At 35.3% G+C, this 18,949-nt stretch overlaps 1 protein-coding gene across 1 annotated transcript in view; it reads right to left on the bottom strand.

The window, feature by feature from the left end:
- Positions 1 to 464: 464 nt before the first annotated feature.
- The window catches only part of LOC118191412 (beta-alanine transporter-like), a 533,418-nt gene continuing 514,933 nt past the window's right edge, over positions 465 to 18,949 (bottom strand). The window contains exons 10-11 of the mRNA XM_085824846.1: positions 17,103 to 17,165; positions 465 to 692 (exon numbers count right to left, since the gene is read on the bottom strand). Coding sequence (XP_085680972.1) covers positions 575 to 692; positions 17,103 to 17,165 — 181 coding nt within the window. The 3' untranslated portion in view covers positions 465 to 574. The remainder of the gene's footprint in view (positions 693 to 17,102; positions 17,166 to 18,949) is intronic.

The raw sequence follows: 18,949 nt of genomic DNA, 5'->3' as shown, positions 1-18,949 counted from the left end.
AACAAATGGATATTTTGATAAGTTTCAAATTAAACGATTATTTTATAACCTTATTAGGACTTTGTTATACTTCTGCAGCCGGAGCGATAACTTTCTTGTCGGTCTACATTAAATTTTAAGGAGTTTAAGTTAGATTTACTCAACTTAGTACTCTAAAAATGTAGTTATCATTTAAATTTATCTCGTTCAGCTGTATAACTAACTATATTCTGGACAGCATGGCTGCAAAAGTAAATGTATATCATAACAGAAAGCAAGTATAATAAATCTATATATCCAGAAATATGCGTTTAGTTTCGTAACTATGCACTGAACTAAGAATCCAGTTCGTTGGTCTTGTATGTATTCACAGTCTTCCTGCGTACAAAACAGAGATAATTCTGGGAAAAACTTGGGAATCCATTTCCAAGCCGGACTACTGACCGGAAAAGTGTATAAATAGGTAAATAAAAGACACATGAGAATTTAGAAACTGTAAAAAACCTTTATTTTGGACATAACACTCCAAATAATTTTTATATTTATATGTAGGAAGTTCACTTCGAATATTAAAACATTGTTTTGTGAACAGCCTTCATAAAACTGTAACTTTAACTGCTTCTTCTAGAGAGGGAGATTCAAAATTGCATTCCAAAACTTCTATTTCTCCTTCTGCATTGGCGAGGTGGAAGCTGTCCCTCTTTCGCAGGAGGCTGAAAATACGATAAAATTACATTAAATTACCCACGGGCGAAGGAAATATATATTTCGATTTATAATAAAATTATAAAAAATATATTCTCAATTAATCGTATTATATATGATTTGAATAAGTCAATGTAACAGCTAAGAGGATTTAAACCAACGATTCTACATTAAATGAGATACTATTTCGTTAAAACATCTTTCGATTAATGAAAAAAACAATGTTCCAGAAGTTCACAAAATTTTCTATCATTTGTATGCACAGAGTGGAGTTTGCCCTAACTACAAATTTTAAATAACAACAAAAAGACTGTGAGCGTTTGTAGTAATTATATGTAATTGGGAAATAACAGTATGCACCAAGGTATTTTGGTGTTATATGTATTGCGAATAATACTGGAAACAAGGAATCATGAAAATAGCTTTTACATGTTCTTCTTATGATTGGAATGCATATTGTTCGAAGCAATGCTGAGTGGTTTCCATGCATCTCAAAATATCCTGTGGTATAGCTATAGCGTGTACTATGTACTTCGTGGACGATGAGAGTGTTGAGTTCGTCAGTAATTCGCAAACGATAGGTAAAGATTTTCTTTTTCAAGCAGCTCAGAGGAAATGGAACAGAGCTTTCAAATCTGAAAGAGAGATGGTTAAGTCATATTCCCAACGCAAAATGAAATAATTTGGAAATATTTGTAGAAAGACAGCCTTTCTTTTGTTTGCCGTTGCGCCGTCTGTTGGAATCACATTGAATCCATCAACTATCTTACCCACAGTTGTAACGATATTCACCACAGCAATGCTCATCGAGGCAAATCCTATTTGAATGAAGTCTTTCACCACTGAAATGCACAACTACTCCGGCTAACGATCTATGACATATTAATTGCTTGACTAATGTAAATGCTTCACACATGAACACATTCATTCTGACAAGGTTTCCAGTTAAACTTGTGATTAGAATATATGCGTCACCTTGTATTAGTAATTATTTAGGGGAGTCAAATGAAAACCATAATTATTTAGGGGAGTCAAATGAAAACCATAATTATTTTTTTAAATATTATTTATTTGTCACACAGGGTACAGAAGTAAATCATTTTTCAACATAGTCCCCTCCTCGTTCAATGCAAGTCCGCCAGCGTTTCGGAAGAGCCTGAATACCTGCAGAAAAAAAGTCTTTTGGGCGACGGCGCAACCACTCGTGCACCGCGTTGCGTACCTCTTCATCGGAGTGGAACTTCCTGCCGCCCATTGCTTCTTTGAGCGGACCAAACAGATGGAAATTGCTCGGTGCGAGGTCTGGCGAATAAGGAGGATGTGGAAGGCATTCAAAATTCAGCTCTGTGATGGTCGCAACCATTGCACGCGCCGTATGGGGCCGTGCATTGTCGTGTTGCAGCAGCACACCGGCTGACAGCAATCCACGTCGTTTCGTTTTGATGTCAGGCCGGAGATGATTTTTTAGGAGGTCCGAGTACGTAGCACTCGTCACAGAGGTTCGTCGTGGCGTGTAGTTCCAAGATGATGCCCTTTTCGTCCCAAAAGAGGGTCAGCATAACCTTCCCTGCAGACGGCTGTGTCCGAAACTTTTTGGGTTTCGGTGATGAGGAGTGGCGCCATTCTTTGCTCGCTCGTTTTGTTTCAGGCTGATGGTAATGCACCCATGTTTCGTCACCAGTGACGATTCGTGACAGGAAGGCATTATCGTCACGTTCAGCACGCCGCAAAAGGTCTTCGCACGCATCAACACGTCGCTGTTTCAGTTCAGGCGTCAGTTGTCGGGGCACCCATCTTGCAGACACCTTATGAAACTGGAGAACATCATGCACAATATGATGTGCCGATCCATGACTCATGTGTACACATGTTGCAATTTCGTCTATTGTCACACAGCAGTTTTCCAAAACGATGGCTTCAACGGCTGAATGGTCTCTGGAGTCACTACGCGCCGAGCCTGGCCGGGGCGTGGAGCATCGGCCACGGACGTAACACCATTTGCAAATTTCCGGCACCATTCATAGATTTGTGGCTGTGACAAACACGCATCTCCATACTGAACCTTCATTCGCCTAAAAATGTCAATAGGTTTCACACCTTCACTTCGCAAAAACCGAATCACAGAACGCTGCTCCTCGCTGGTGCATGTGGCTAGTGGGGCTGCCATTTGGAACAGTTGTTGCGCCGGTTTTTGTGCATCTGCCAGCTGCTGCCACCTAGGAGACATCCGGCATACTGTCGCAAACAGGCATGCCAACTTACAGCTCACTGGCGCCATATGCGGATTTTTATTTCTACTTTTATGGTTTTCAGTTGACTCCCCTACGTACTCGTATATATAAACCCTATTAGAAGACAGTTCGGTAAATTTATAACTTAGAATTAAATTGACGCACATCGGTACTTCTGAGAGCTGTTGGAAACCGGTGACCTACAAACTGAGGGTCGCTTGGAGGTTAATTCATAGGTTCCGAAGTAGGGCAGTGGAATAAATTTAAACACATAACTACTATGAAATCGAGGCACAAAGCTTTTAATTAACAGTCTCCTTCGGTATCCATTATGGTCACCAATGACGTATAGATTGAAGGTCCCTTAGTGTCACTCTATAGCTCGCCAGTATGGGACAGTGGAGTAAATTTGAGTTATTTTTAAAAATAAAATTTAATAGTTTAATTGTTTTACGTTGCTAATTTCCATTGAAGTTGTTGGTCTCTGGTGACCTGCAAGTTAATGACCAATGACGTTTAGTCACCGGTGGTCAGTTAAATGATGTAGGGCGGCTCAGTTAATTTAGCTTAAATCAATAAAATCATATGAAACCGAAGGATACCATTGACTAAAATCGAGCTATTCTGGTTACCATCAATCTTATGGTTATCATTGACGTCAGTGACCCTGGATTTTGGTGACTCACTGGTTTTCAATCACCAGTATAGAGTACCACAGTGCTGTTGCTGTGGCAAAGATAAAGTAAAGTAACATATTAAACACTCCAAAAAGTTTAGAAAGACATTTCTAACATGCTTAAATTACGAAGATAAATATAAAGTGACCGCTATGAGTAACGTATTAGCTTAAGAAAAACAGGCAAAACGTTTTTGTTCAGAAGAAGGCAATGTATAATTTCAGGAAACTCACTTATTCATTAAAATAACAATATAAAAGCTAAAATTTGTTTTTAACTGTAAAAAATTATAAATTGTATGTATTGCAAGTTAAATACATTATTTACATTCTGAAATAAATGCATTTTAAGTCACTTCGGTCAGATTTATTATTAAATAAAATGCACTTTTAAATTGCACAGTTTTACTTAAATGAGATAGAAAATAAAAATGAGTTTTTAGCTACATCATGTTTGTAGCATATGCAGCTAAAATAAAATCTCTAAGGTTTATATGAGTATTATAAACATATAAATGGTGTCATGACATTAACAAAAATTCCTAAAGCATAGAAGCGATCATATAGACATGTCGTATGCAAACGTAATTACTTAGCATTCGCTTAAATTTTTCTTTGGTAATTTTGTATTAAATTCAGCCATTATTAGCAGCTGCTAACAGTCATAGTGTCCATAGTCATGCAGACTATCATACATAGTAACTAGTGACATTATGACTATGTTAAAAGCTACAATATCATTTAAAGCTTTAAATAATTTTCACTAGTTGAGGCTTCTTTGACCGAACTGCACATATGAGAAAAGTAGACTTTGAGAAAAAATTGAACAAGTATAGAATATTTGGGAACACTAGAGAACTATTTCGATGGAGATAGCAGTTGCCAAATTCTCACCTAAGTTTGTCCTTTTTGACTTAGGATGCATCTCTAAAGGAATCTTTCAAAATTATTTGGACCGTTACATTAGATTAAGCTCTCATGCATTTATAATTCAAAGAACCCGTCAACAAATGACATGGCTAAGAACATAAGATCCTTAAAATCTCTTCTAAAATGTTTGGTAAATATATTCTGGTTCCAGAACTGTGGAATTGAGCTGATACAAGATCTTTAATGAATCTTTCAAATTACAAACAACAACCGGTTGACAATTGCTTAACAAACCGAATGATTTGAGTTTACAAACAAAGTAGTTAATTAACAATTACAGTTTAAAGCATACTCATTCATTGTAATGTTGAAAATTAACATAGAGCCTTAAATTATAAAAAAGAAATTCTATCTTACTTCCTGACCACAATCACGCGAAGCTTTCAGGAGGATCAAACATATAAACAGATTAGAAAAACAGAGCTCTGGCCTTTCGCTTTCTCCACAAGCTTCAGAAATAATATATATATATAAACAGAAATAATATATATATATTCAGAAATAATATATAAATATAAACATATAAATTTGTTTTAAGAGCCCGCACCTTTTACAGCTCTTTACCACTGTCGGAACATCAGAAAACACAAATACATTATCAATGTGCTACCCTGGTGATGCACATCAGTTTTAAACCAATACATGCACGCAAAATGCAATCAGAAACAGTTTGAAAAATATTTAAATATTTAGTATAAAGGAAGACCTTCCATAATTATACTGTACAGATCTTCATTAATTTGACTCATTGACACGAAGCAGATCTTCAGGGGCAATTGTTTACGAAACGTCGTAAAATTTTGTGCGTTCATAAGTAAAACAAATCGCTAAATGCAGTTGCATTCGCAAAGCTGGTTGTAAAAAGCCTTTAAAACTAATTAGGGAAGAAACACGTTCCTTAGAAAAGTTTCTTATTCCGTTTCGTGTCCGTAGGTCTGAAAACGCCATTGCGAAATGACACTAGCTATCTTTAATTGTAATTTCCACTAGGGGATAGGAACCAAAATATTTGTATATGATGATATTCTAATTCCCATCGAATTAAGAAATTAAGTGATTTAAGGCAAAGTTCGAATTCCACATGTTTGGTGCTCATTTTAGTCGTATGGAGAGAAAAGCTACTATATGTTAGAGAAAACCGTAACTTTGAAGGCTTATTTTAAAACAGTTTTTATATCTCAAATTGTAGTTTCTCCGCAACATGCGTTGTATATCTAATATGGATTATTTTTTCAAAGGCATGCATTTACGTTCATCATATTCTAAGCTAAGCTTTTTAAACTTACTATTCTAGTTTTCACTCCAATGTAAAGCTTTTTATGTTACCATGCAGATTACTACGTTTTCTTTTGTTCTCAAATTCAGTTTAGATGAAAACAATAACCAGAGGAAAAGCATAATAATAACTGAAATTATATTTATTTTAATCAATTATATTATTGGAAAAAAATGCTTTTCTTAAACATGACAACAGAAAATATACGTCACTTTAAAATAATATGCATTTAATTATTAAGAATTTTTATTTATGTTTTGTTTTTGTTAATGGAATTCGATATTTTGCATAATGAAACTCATTCCACTATTTGCCAGAGGATATAAAATTGGAAAACTCAAATGAACCGATATGCCATTTCGAAGTTTTCTTGCAGCATGTCTAATACGTGAGATTTCAGCGTGGTTGAAACGGTTGAATTTGATTTATGTCAAACAGGACTGTGTCACACTGTTATATGTAAGTGTTTCAACGTTTACTTTATCGATTACTTTTAATGCTTTTGAAATGAAAGTTGAGTTTTTTCATACCCAAGCTGAGCAGTTTTCGTTATGTTAAAGAAAAGAGTTGCTGTTTCTTACAAATTATGCTATTCGTTTTTACCTGCCCTAGAGGTTACGCTCCTCATTGCGTTAGTTGAGTGTTTTAAATGCTCACATAACAATATTTGTTTTGGCAAGAATTTTGAATTTAACTCAAAATTTCAAAAGATTAATTGTTTGGTAATAGATAAAAATAAACTTTTGTTTGCACTGACTTCAGATCAAACAGCGTAACATATTCCGTGAAAAAAAAAAAAAAAAAAAAAAAAAAAAACTGAAATGTTTCAGATTTTGAATTACGTCCAAAGGGGCGTTTTTTAACATTTTGTGTGTTACCTTTCTTTATTAAATATCATGTTCCTCGCACTTAAACCATAAGATCCAGTGCAACTGCAATATCGCAAAATAGTTTTAAAACGAGCATATCTTTAGAATTTCCGATACAGAGACTCACGCGCTGGAGATAAAAATGTTTTTTCTGCACAACGTTGCCATTGCTCGCTTTGAAATCCTTGAGTTTGTTAATCAAAAATTCGTCAAAGTTTTAAAAAATAGGAAATCGATCATAAAACAAATTTCAAATTTCAAATTTGGTCTTCCACATGCTCATATTCGTTGGAGGATTACGTTATTCAAAATTCGATGACTCTATGTACCGTTGTTTTATCACAATACGAGAAATATACATACATTTATGCAGATTTTTCATTATTTAATTTCTTCAAATATAATGCAGGACTCTAACATTTTGTGGCAACAGTTTGAAAAGTGAACCGACATTGATGAGTCCGACGCAAAATGCCAAAACGAAACTAATAGTCCTTCGGGATTCAAATCCCTTTGGACTAAAAAAAAAAAAAAAAAAAAAAAAAAAAAAAAAAAAAAAATTAGAAGCTCAAATAGAGAATGCTTCTTTTATCTGTTATTTCAAGAAATATATGTGTTTGTTTATCTAAATAATAAATTTGCATATCTCTTAGAGTGTAGATGAATTTAGTAACTATGTAAAATTACTATTATTATGAATAACCAATTATTTTATGATTTAGATTTTTACTGTCACTTCTCTTTTCGTTTCCCTACCAAAATGCAAATCAAGCTCAAGGGTAATTTAGTCGAAGTTTTCCGGATTATAAGATACAGAGTGCTTTTGCCTCTTGAGGCCACGTTACTAGGTTTCGCTACTCAGATAAGATTGTATTATTCGGCTGTTATGCCTAATATGGAGGCATGTTCAAGCATTTCCATTATACTTGTCAACAGTTAAATTGTTACGGAGAGAAGATTTTCAGCCAACATCGCATTAAACCAATTGCGTTTTCTTGGACTAATAGACTTGGTTATAAATCTTGAATTTGACTGATGCCTTAATTATATCTCCACAAGTAGTTGACTGATTTATTAAGCATGAGAGAAATATTTTATGTTAACGTTCTGATGTAATAAAAATATTTCTTAAACCTTCTTGAGACTGTAGTTTTGTCCAGACATAGTGATAATTCGCTCTACGTCTGTTAGGAGCTTGTTACCAGTTTATGCTACCAAAGAATGTCAAGCGCTATTACTATTTGAAGTTATTGAATAGAAACTTTTTATCTTAAAAACAAAAAATCCAAAGACTTGAAAATTTATATCGTAGGAGAAACACTTTCCTGAATGTACACAGCAGGAGTAATAAATTTTTTTATTTGTATTTAGGCACCACATTTAATGAAAAAAATATGAAAATCTTCTTAATTTAGTTGAAGCATTTCTTTATATTTATAAATTGTTTCATTATTGTTAAAACAATATAATGCCTTGTTGCGAATCTTGAAAGGCCTACGAGCAGCCGAGCGATAAAGTCGCTGAACAGTAGTTCGATTACAGCCGGACGGGCTAGCCGCATAGAAGTTTTCGTGATTTTTCCCATGTGTAACGTGGATACGAGCCAATTTTCTTACGCAAAGGCATCTGTCCATTTCCAACAACAGACAACTCTCTTGTGCTTTCCGTAATTAAATAAATCAAACCAAAACGAATTCTGAAAAATTTAGTTGCAGCTCTTGAGCATTCTTGAATTTTAACGTGTGTCTACTGATAGGAATCCCCCCCGGGGGTCGACTAATGTGCTGGCTGGGATCTTATTTAGACATTCCCGGCAGCGGAGGGTATAAGAATGCAAACCCCGTTCCTATTTCCAGAAAGGGCAGTTGATGCTTGTAATATAGATGTAAATATCTTCGGCCATCCGACTAGGTTGCGCGACGGCCATGAACACGGAGTCCTTTTTCGCATCCTCCCGTCGTGGTCTGTGTACGTTTGAAGTAAGACGATCGCCCGGGGGGATGGTTCAGAGATGTTAGCTCTGAGAGAGATAGTTTTGCGTAAGTCTGCATTTCGGGATTGAGGTCCCGTGGTTCTTCACAAAATGGAATTGTTGTAGTATCTCTCCGAGGTGATTTTTTATTAGTTTCCACCTCCTGCCTAATATGGAGGCGTTTTCAGTTGAGACATGGTCAAACCTAGTTGCATTTACTTGCAGGAAGGGCTTATACAATTAACTGTCTGATTACTGATAAGAAGTTCGGCCACACCTGTATTAAAATGTAATCAGAAGATTTTAGATTACTAATATCTGTTTGCTTTTATTGATGCTTAAATCCGGGCAACGTAAGGACAAGTAGCAATTTTTGATTATAAAATTTGAACTTTAGTAATGAAGCTGGAGTATTGTGGACAGCATAACAGTTTTAGTACTAATGGGCACAAAATATTTAGACAGCAATAATAGTTTTAAAATGTGCCAATAACTTTTGGATCATTTCCTTCGAAAAGTGTAACAATACCATTCCCCCGAAAAGCGAGATTATACCGTCAAGTGCTGTAAACTAATAACATCCATGAATTCGGGCAATGCATTATTTTGTAATGGCTTATTAAAAATGTAAAACCGAGGGGGAAGTTTTCTTGAAAGCGCGTTAGGGTTTTTCGCCCCACGCAATTAATTGTACTCTAACGAGTTTTTAATGAACATTTGTTTTGTTATTTTACTTTGCTTTGCCGCAGGGATTTTCGACAGAAAATGGATGAATTTCCGCGTTTTGGTAATTCTCTTTAGGTTGCTATTCTGAATTTCCATTCTCGTTTATGGATTCAAATTTTAAATACGCGAGGGGAAATGAGAAATTAAATAGAGATTAGTTACACGGCTCTGTTTCGGTGCTTTCTCTGCATTTCCGGAGGAGAGAGCTTTTCGTTTCTTTTTCAAAATATTTTTATGTCCAAATACAAATAAAATTTCCGGTTTTACTTTTAGACAATAAACATTTAGTCTGCTTTGTGACAGATGTATTTGAGCAATACAAATATAATATGAAAATTTATTTTTCTTTTTCTTTATTTTTGTTATTGACAGAACAACTGGTCCTCTGGAAAAGAAGCTCATTAATCTCTTGTGTCCCGTCAGTGGAATAAACAAATTAGAGCTTGGCATTATATCCTGTTGCGGGAATTGAGAGTGTAATATCAGGAAGGAAGAAGGAAGGCGCTGTGCCTGTTGAGATAGTTAAAATTCCTATAGAAATTCAGATGTTCGACGGTGGTGTTAAATACAGATGTTTGATTGTGGTGTTTTCGTGACACGGCTAACAGTGATACGATAATTTAGGTTTTTACCGCTCTCACCTAAGTATATCCTGGCCGAGAGAACTGCATCGCCTATCCGTTTCTATGAAAGCGAGGTTGCGAACACATATTTATCATTTCACAGCCTCAAAGGAAAGAATCGCAAGATCGAGTCATCTTAGATGCCAAAGTATCAATGTCATATCATTAGAATCAACGCGACCAAAGCTCTGGAAAATTCTGGTTGCTGTAATTGTTATGTAGGGATTCAGACTTCAAGGTTTTTTCTAAATGTTGTGAGATTCCTATCAGGAGGGTGGAGAAACTAGGGGTATGAGATGAGATGCAGGCGCCGGTAAAACTAAACAATTGTTATTATGAATAAAGGAGCCCTTTCCCTTTTTGTGTCTGTTGCAAAGAGAGAAAATGCTGTTTCTTCCCTTAATGAGAAGTGAGCCACGTAGCAGCTAACCTGCATTTTAAAAAATGCTTCCTTGTGGTGAAGGTTTGAAAACCTCGAGGAAGAAGTTAAAATGTTTTCGTTGAAGGAGGTAAATGGATGCAGCAGCTTTCTAAAAAAATCTGATGTGGACACCATATGACTTCCATATATGGCTTATTAAATTATTCGCATTTTTTTGCCGAACTTATTTCTTCGAATTCTTCTTAATTAACCGATCCCTTAAGGCAAGTTGAAAATGCCATCACAAATTACAAAATTTAAAATTAAATATCCTGGTCAAATTTTGTCTTACGGAAATCAAATTTTTTGTATTTTTATTATTTCTTCATAAAGAATATAAAACGTGCCCAAATATAAGCACAGGCAAGACCGCATTAAAAATTAATTTTCGTTGTTTGTCAAAAATTAATTAAAAAAAAATTGGCTTCTGTATTTGGAAGTATATGCCTACGAAAAACGATTGCGAAAAGAAAAGCCAGGTAACAACATTTGAGCCGGGTATGGAGGTGGGTGTATTTGAAATGTACCAGAAGTTTCCCTGCACATTTTCGAAACACCTTGGAAAAAGGAATAAAATATTACATAGTGCCAAAATGACAATTAAAAAGACATAGAACTTTACATTATGTACATTGAAATTAAAAAAAAGTCTAAAACCAATATATGCTAATCCGAAATTAAAAATTAAGTATAAATAAAGAGCAAAATAGTCATTTAAACAAAATAAAAAATTGAGACGTCCCCGATTATGTTAAACTAAACTTTTAATATCAAGAAAATGAAAACCTGCACTTAGAGATTTCTGTAAATAAGGTTAAATCTGAGCTTTAAACAGCTAAAAACTGAAAACCTATTTGAAATAATAATTGAAAAACGCAAACATACTAAAATCTTAACACGACCTTCTATGCGTGATTTAACTAACTTCTAAAGATGACCAAATGGTGTTCTTGCTGAAGAAACTAGAATTCAAACTGCTCTGCAGAAGCCGAAATTTTGTAGTTCTTGGAAAAAGTATGCGACAAGGTTCAAACTGTATACTTATATGTTTGGTATTGCCGGTTGAAATTTAAAAAAAGGAAGTTGAAAACTAGATGTTATAGCAAGTCTTCAACTTCAATGTTTTACGGCTAATCTATTTTAAACTATGAGAGATACACATACTTAACGTATTTACTTACAGATATCACTTTTGAATCCGTTTTACAGTCAGTTTTGGAATAAAGGGTCCTTTGTTCTGTCCGTGCGTACAAAAGCCCCGCAAAAATAGTCAGAATAGACTTAGGAATGGTAGGAATGGTCAGAATGGATTATTTTTTTACAATCTTGTAACCAAAACTTTTCGCACTTAAAATAGTTCCTTATCTTTGTACAAGGAAAAAAAAAAGGCTTGACTTAAAGCATGGAGCCAGTCATTGTTTAAATGGTCCTTGAACAGTCCACCACGAAGGCATCCCTCCCCTTAGGCAGATAGCCCTCGTGTACTTTGCCATAATTAAATACACCACCACACCACACCACACCTTGAATAGTACTGCAAGAAAAGTGTAGGCCAAATTCTACTAGACTGATTATTTTCTTGAAAGGTGTTTTGTCGAGGCATGAAATTATTTCTGAGAATTTCCACGGCGAAAGAAGTGAGAAAAATAGTCTACTCACGTTTCTTGGGGCGTTGTAGAAAATACGCGCAGTGAATTGTAATTGCTATGTGATTATAATCGGCTCGGAAAAGGTTCTAGCGGACTGTGATTAACCAATTAACTGCAAGCGAGGCGTGATTGCATCAGAATTTAGCTTTTACTTAATAATTACGTCTGGAGGAATAGGAAAGATTTTGTCTAAAACAGAGGACTTTTTTCAGATTTCCTTCTTTTTGCTTTGAGTTAGATCAGAGTTTAGCATGCTGAAGAACAAAAGGGGAAAAAGGAAGAAATTTGCGGATTATAACTAGTAGAAAGGAGTGCAATTTTCTGAGATGGAGAAAGAACATTTTATTGGTGACGACTTAGGAAAGACCGAACAATAAATTTTCCTGCCCTACACTGATGGAATGTTCCAGTTTTACAAACATTTAAGAACTGACTGAGCGATAAATGTTCCAACCCTGCATTGATGAAGTGTTCCTGGTTTTCCGACGTTTAAGAAATGACTGAGCGATAAAGGTTCCTGCCCTAAACTGATGAAGTGTTTCAGTGTTGGAGACATTTAAAAATGACTGAAAAGGTTCCAGTCCGACGGGGTGAAGTATTCAAGTTTTACAGACAGTTAAGAGAGAGCTAAAAGATGTTCCTGATTGAAGTTGTTCAATGTTTTTGCGTTCGCAAAGCATTAAGCTGATATTTAGCGTGACAGAGAAAACGGCTTCCCTCTGCAAACAGTAACCAACTGTGTTAAGGACTATAAGTGACAACGTTAAGGCTTTACAGTTTAATTCTTGGAACGCTATCTTTCAGCATTGCTTATAATTTAGATCTAGATCCCTAAATTCTGCTCATGTAAGTACCCTTTACCTTCTTTTAGCTGTAGAATTGATCATGCAAATCTGATTTTTTAATAGCAGTATGTATTAAGGAAATAATCCCAAAATCATGATAAATTAATTACGGTACTTACGTGCTATCGTGTGCTTATATGTCTTTATGTGTTAGAATTTGCCAACAATGAAAGGAACTGAGGTAACATATGTTTAATAGAGAGCCGGTGTGGCCCAAGTTTGCTCAATGCAGAATGTCTATAATCCCCTTTTTTTTTTTTTTTTTTTTAAAGCGAAAACAGATCGTGTGCACTTGGAAAGCTGAATAGCGCAAAAATTGAAGAAAGGTTTGATGAAGAGTGTAAATATTATATTTTTTTAACTTATCGCATGAACCTTATCTGATAATTAAAATTGTTAAAGTGTATTTTCTTATCATATGTTGGTAATGTCCCCCCCCCCGATTTACGATAATAGCGATAATTTAGGTATTTTCTTTCGAAACAATTCACGAAAACCACCAGCATGCAACTAAGAAGTAACATTTACGTTTTAATCAGTATACACTGGTGTGCAAAAATTAAGGACGAAGTCGAAAAATTAGCATATCAGCTGAACGAAGAGGCAGAGCGGACAGAAAGACCAATCAGGAGATTAAGAAAGGTGATGTACGGTAGCACATGCGCAGATATGCAGGTAGACGTAATGGGGGAGTGTCTGAGTAGTATAAAGCATGTTGTCGGTGTAAGATCAGTATTTCTGGCAAAGAGATTGCACGCCGTATAGCAGTTAAAATCACACCGAGTTGCTGCCTCAGCGAGAAATGGCGAATAATCAATCTGTTAGACGACATCTGGATGCTTTTACCCGAGGTCGAATCATTGGGAAGTTGGTGGAAGGCCGCAGTGTGACAAGTGTGGCTGCAGAGTTCGGAATTGCTCACAGCATCGTTTCACGACTTTGGAGACAATTTCAAAGTACAGGAACAGCTATCCGGGGGTTTAGTAGTGGTCGTCCACGAGGAACCACACCCGCAGATGACCGGTATATTGCCTTACAGGCCAGAAGAAACAGGCGGCAGACAGCGGGAGAAATCGCTAGACACACGACACAGGCGACTGGACGACCGATATCGCGTTTTACCGTGGCCAGAAGACTGCACGGTGGTGGTCTGTTTGCACGACGCCCTGTACGGTGTGTACCTCTAACGCCTGCCCATCGGAGAAGGCGTTCTCTGTGGTGCCGGGAACACCGGAATTGGAGAGACAATGAATGGGAACGAGTACTCTTTACAGATGAGAGCAGATTCAGTCTGAGTAGCGATTCTCATCGCATACTCATCAGGAGAGAGCGGGGAAGCCGCAATCATCCCTCGAACATCATTGAAAGGGACAGGTATGGAGGTGGCGGTGTTCTCGTTTGGGGAGGCATCATGCTTGGTAGTCGCACAGACCTTCACATCTTCGACGCAGGTTCAGTCAACGGGACCCGTTATTGTAACGAGATTCTTCTTCCATATGTGCGTCTTTTTAGAGGCGCTATGGGTCCGCAGTTTCTTTTCATGAACGACAATGCATTATGTCATCGCACAGTAGCTGCCGAACAGCTCTTAGAGAGTGAGGATATTGAACGTATGGATTGGCCGGCACGATCTCCGGATCTCAATCCCATCGAGCATGTATGTGATTTTCTAGGCAGACGCTTGGCAGCTTGTACCTTACCATCAGTAACGATTCCGGAGCTTCGATTGGCGCTGCAAGACGAATGGGCAGCAATGCCTCAACAACTCATTGAGACCCTCATTCTCAGCATGGGAAGACGCTGTGAAACCTGCCTAGCAGTCAGGGGAGATCATATCCCCTATTAAAGACCGGATGTTTCTTGCTGGACACCCATCACAGGGATGTTTCGGCCTTCAGTCGCATTGCGCTCCATGCTACGTTTTCAATAAAGCTTCTTTTTATCCCTCTGATTTCTCTTTTAGTAAGTGTTGCTTACATTACTCATGTCCTTACGTATTGGGGATCTTACGGTATCAAATGTGTTGATTTGGAAAGCTTTTGTACAAAGTTATATTGAAAAAACCGTCTCGTCCTTAATTTTTGCATACCAGTGTAAAGCAGTCAAACTGCGCCAAGCTGTTGCGTTAGTACGTAAGTGTGGTCATTATTTGTGATTTTATTGTGAATTTACCATGTTAATGTGATACTTGGAATCTTATATAAAAAATTATATTTTTGTAGCTATGATTATGTGTTTTTCAATCTAAGACAGTTTAGTTAAAGCCTTTAAAACTGTGTATCAGTATCGAACATGGGTTAATAATATGCTGCTGCACTTATCTGCCAAAATGAATTGGAAAGAAAGATTTAAATTTGGTATGTTTATCGAATTTTTGTTACGTGATGATTGGACTATCTGTATGTAATTTTGGTACACAACATAATCGCTTATGTTTTTAAGTTGTTGTGGCGGAGTGTCCATTTGAAAAGTATAAAGTTGAAGTATAAAGTTCGGATCTTGTTCTTTCAAATGGGAAAAAAGTACTCCTACAGCATGCCATGTAGATGAAGCCTGTAATGGTGGAATTGCGAAAGACAAGTCCAAATACACTGCGGTTAGTTATGGTACCGAAAACGTTTGCTTGTTGAAAACCATATTTAGGATTCAGTTTTAGTGCACATACTCAAGTATGATTCAATATCCAGCTTACCCCTACTTAGCTATGGTATGATTCAGTATCCAGGTTACCACTACACAAAATTTCTAATGCTTCGTCAGTGAACAAGAAGTCTGTCCACAAAACCATCCACTTTAAAATCCATTTAAAGCTCTCTCCAGTTTGATGTATCTGCAGTTTTTATACTTGTGTCATGTGAAATCTGCAAATATTTAACTGAAGACGCTTGTGTATCAAGCTCCCTATTCTTTCTTGCAGTATGTTACGTTTTCAGCTGGCAGGACACATTGACTTGATGGACTTCCTTAAGTGGCAGGAATATTTCTCACCATGGCATTGCCGATGTATGGTTGACTTGTGCTTTTTTCCTTGCATAAGCTAATGTCTCTTCAAATTTTCTTACTCACCTTGCGATTATGTGATGCTGAGGTACCTGTTTAGCGAATTTTGTCCGAAAATGACTCAGAACTATGGTTACATGTCCTGTTTCCGCATATTCTAGCATAGAATAAGCTTCATCTTTCGCGTATGCCACCATTTTGAAAGTTTGACTCTGGAGAATATTTTCGGAAATGATGAATATTTCAATTTACCAAATGAAAAGTGGAAAGTAAAAAATACATATTATACTTGTATTTGTGAAAGTAAATTTATCGCACAAGACTCGAGTAACATTCATTTCCTTGCAGCATTTCCTATATCTTTCTTGTACCATTCATTTTCAATTACCAGTATTAGAAACATGTTTCATTACTTATTTATTATTATTTATGTTGAAAGTGTTCTTAGAAATATCAGTTTTAAATGCAAAAAGTTAAACGCATTTTACATGTAATTAAATACTTATGATGGGTTTCCATTAACTAATGTTATAAATATAATTTTTGAGTATTTCAAAATTTTGAATAACAAACTCTTTTTCGAACTATTACGGTAATACGAAATCCTCATTTTGAAGTTTTCTTGTCATATTCCGATTTTCATTTATTTAATTTTTACTAAACAAGATCCGATTGAAATCAAAGCATTCACATTCGGAGGGATATTTCTATAAGCAAAAAAAAGGGCTGCGCTGTGTTACGTACTATTAATTAGAATTTTGTTACGCATGTTAATTGCGTTTAAAATGCAAAAAATAATGAATAAAATATGACTTCATATTCATTAACCTAATGAATACGATCCCTTTAATCTTATTAAGTACCTTTATCCTTCACTTTTTCCTCTCGTTACGACGCGAATAAATGAATTTGATATAACGATCCAGTTCTTTTCATCTCCTGGTTCGCCATTAGTATTCAAGTCGTCTTCATTCTTTGAAATCAAGAAAGGCGAGAAATATGAAGAAACATCGCAAAAAATATACACGTTCAACATAAATGAAATCTGATACTCTAATACATATTTGATGATATATTTTCATCGTTTGTGAGCTTTTGTTACGTCGTCTTTAGAATTTTTTCTTCTTGAAATGGTGGGTTGGCACGCGCATGATTTTCTCGTCAGTGTAGTTATTGAAATAATCATATTCGGGTACTTACCCAAGTATGGGAGACTGTGATCTTTTTTCCATGCTTTTCAAAATTCCATTTTTGTGGTCTGACCTGGAAAAAGAAATTTATTTTTAATACCCACAGAAGTTAAGAAAAGAAGTGAGATAATGTTTTTTTCCTGCTTAACAGATTACTAAATAGCCAGTGAAATGCTTTGGCCATTAAGAGGAAAAAACAAATTAAAATAATACGCTGGTAAAAAAGAATACAAATCTTTTACAAACTTGTCTTCAAACGTTAAAACCGTACTTAAAATCAAATAAATAAGTATATAGAAAAAAAGACGACAGCTGTTTTACAATTTTCTTTTTGAACACCAGAAACCTCCTTAAAGCTATGCGGGTAATAAATTGGTAGCAAAAATTAATATTATTTTTGAAAGTTGTTTTTGAATATTAAAGATGTCTTGAAGTCCAATAAATAATAAGTTTGTAACAAAGACTAGATGTTTTGGAAACTTGTTTTTGAACTTTTGAAATGTACTCGAAATCAAGTAAATAATAAACTAGTTATAAAAATTACAATTGTTTTGCAAAGTCATTTTTTGAGAATTAAAGTCGTCCTAAGCCAAAAAATAATAAATTAGTAACAAAGATAACAAACTGGTAGAGTCACTAGGCATTTTGTTTTTGAAGCAGGGAGAGGTGAAAAATGAGCAGTTACCTCGCCGGGACTCGAAATCTGGACCTCTAGAATACGTGTCGATTATACTTCCAGTTACACCACGAAGGAATGCGGAAAGGAGGGAGAAAATAGCCTTGTAAACTGTTTCCCAAGTTTGTTTTGGGGATATCGGAGGTGTCTTTAAGGCCAAATAAAAAACAAAGATAACAACTATTTTGCAAGTTTGTTTTTGAACTTTGGAACAACTTTAAGGAAAAGTAAATAATGAACTTGCATTAAAGATTATAAGTTTTTTCGTACATATGTTTTGAACGAATAGAAGCGTCCTTGAATTAAATAATTAACTAACAATACAGACTGAAACTGTGTAGGAAATTTGTTTTTTTTTTTTGGGAGGGGGGTTAGAAAAGTTTTTAAAGCCATGTAAATAATAAACTAGTAAAAAAGATTACAATTGTTTTGAAAAATTGTTTTTGAATGTAAAAAAAAGTCCTTAGAGTAATCTTTTCGAAGTAATCTACATCAGCAGTTCTCAACCTTTTGACTAACGCGTACCATCTAAACAAAAATTGAAAAATTTTAGTAATACCACCATATTTTACAATGATTATTTTTCAATTTCTCAATAGAAATATTAAAAAAATATATATTTTATCATTTGCTCCACTTATTGACTATTTGTATTAAATACGCCCACATAAAAAATGTTAGATTAAAAATTGGTTACCATTTTTTTAATTATCAAAATTTAAGCTATATTTCGTAAGTTCTAAAATTTAGTGTGAAATTCGGGTCTGTTAAGAGAGATCAATTTCTTTATATCTGATCTTATTTCACTTAGTTTTAACCGCAAATTAAATTAATATCCACTTTAAATTTTATTCTGTATTTATTTTTCAAATATAACATGAAAGAAAATCCTTTCGCTCAAATAGGTTGCGCAAAAAGGCAATAAGAGTTTAATAGTTTTATTTGAGATACCTTTAAAATCTTTTCTTTTTTCGGTTCAGCCAAAGGTTAAGAAGTGTGTTATTTTGAAATCTTCATTTCGAGTTCGATCACAGGAACTTTCTACCAACTTTTCCTTTTCTTTACGAAATATTTGAACTTAATAGTTAAAAATAATTTGTTTCTTTGCGTACCACCAGTGGTACGCGTACTACCCATTCAGAATCGCTGATCTAAATCGTTACATTGTTTTATATGCCGCG

Source organism: Stegodyphus dumicola, chromosome 10 (assembly GCF_044657685.1).
Source record: "Stegodyphus dumicola isolate Sdum_Otavi_A_Nest chromosome 10, ASM4465768v1".
Lineage (NCBI taxonomy): Eukaryota > Metazoa > Arthropoda > Arachnida > Araneae > Eresidae > Stegodyphus > Stegodyphus dumicola.
This window is presented reverse-complemented; position numbering and strand designations above follow the sequence as displayed.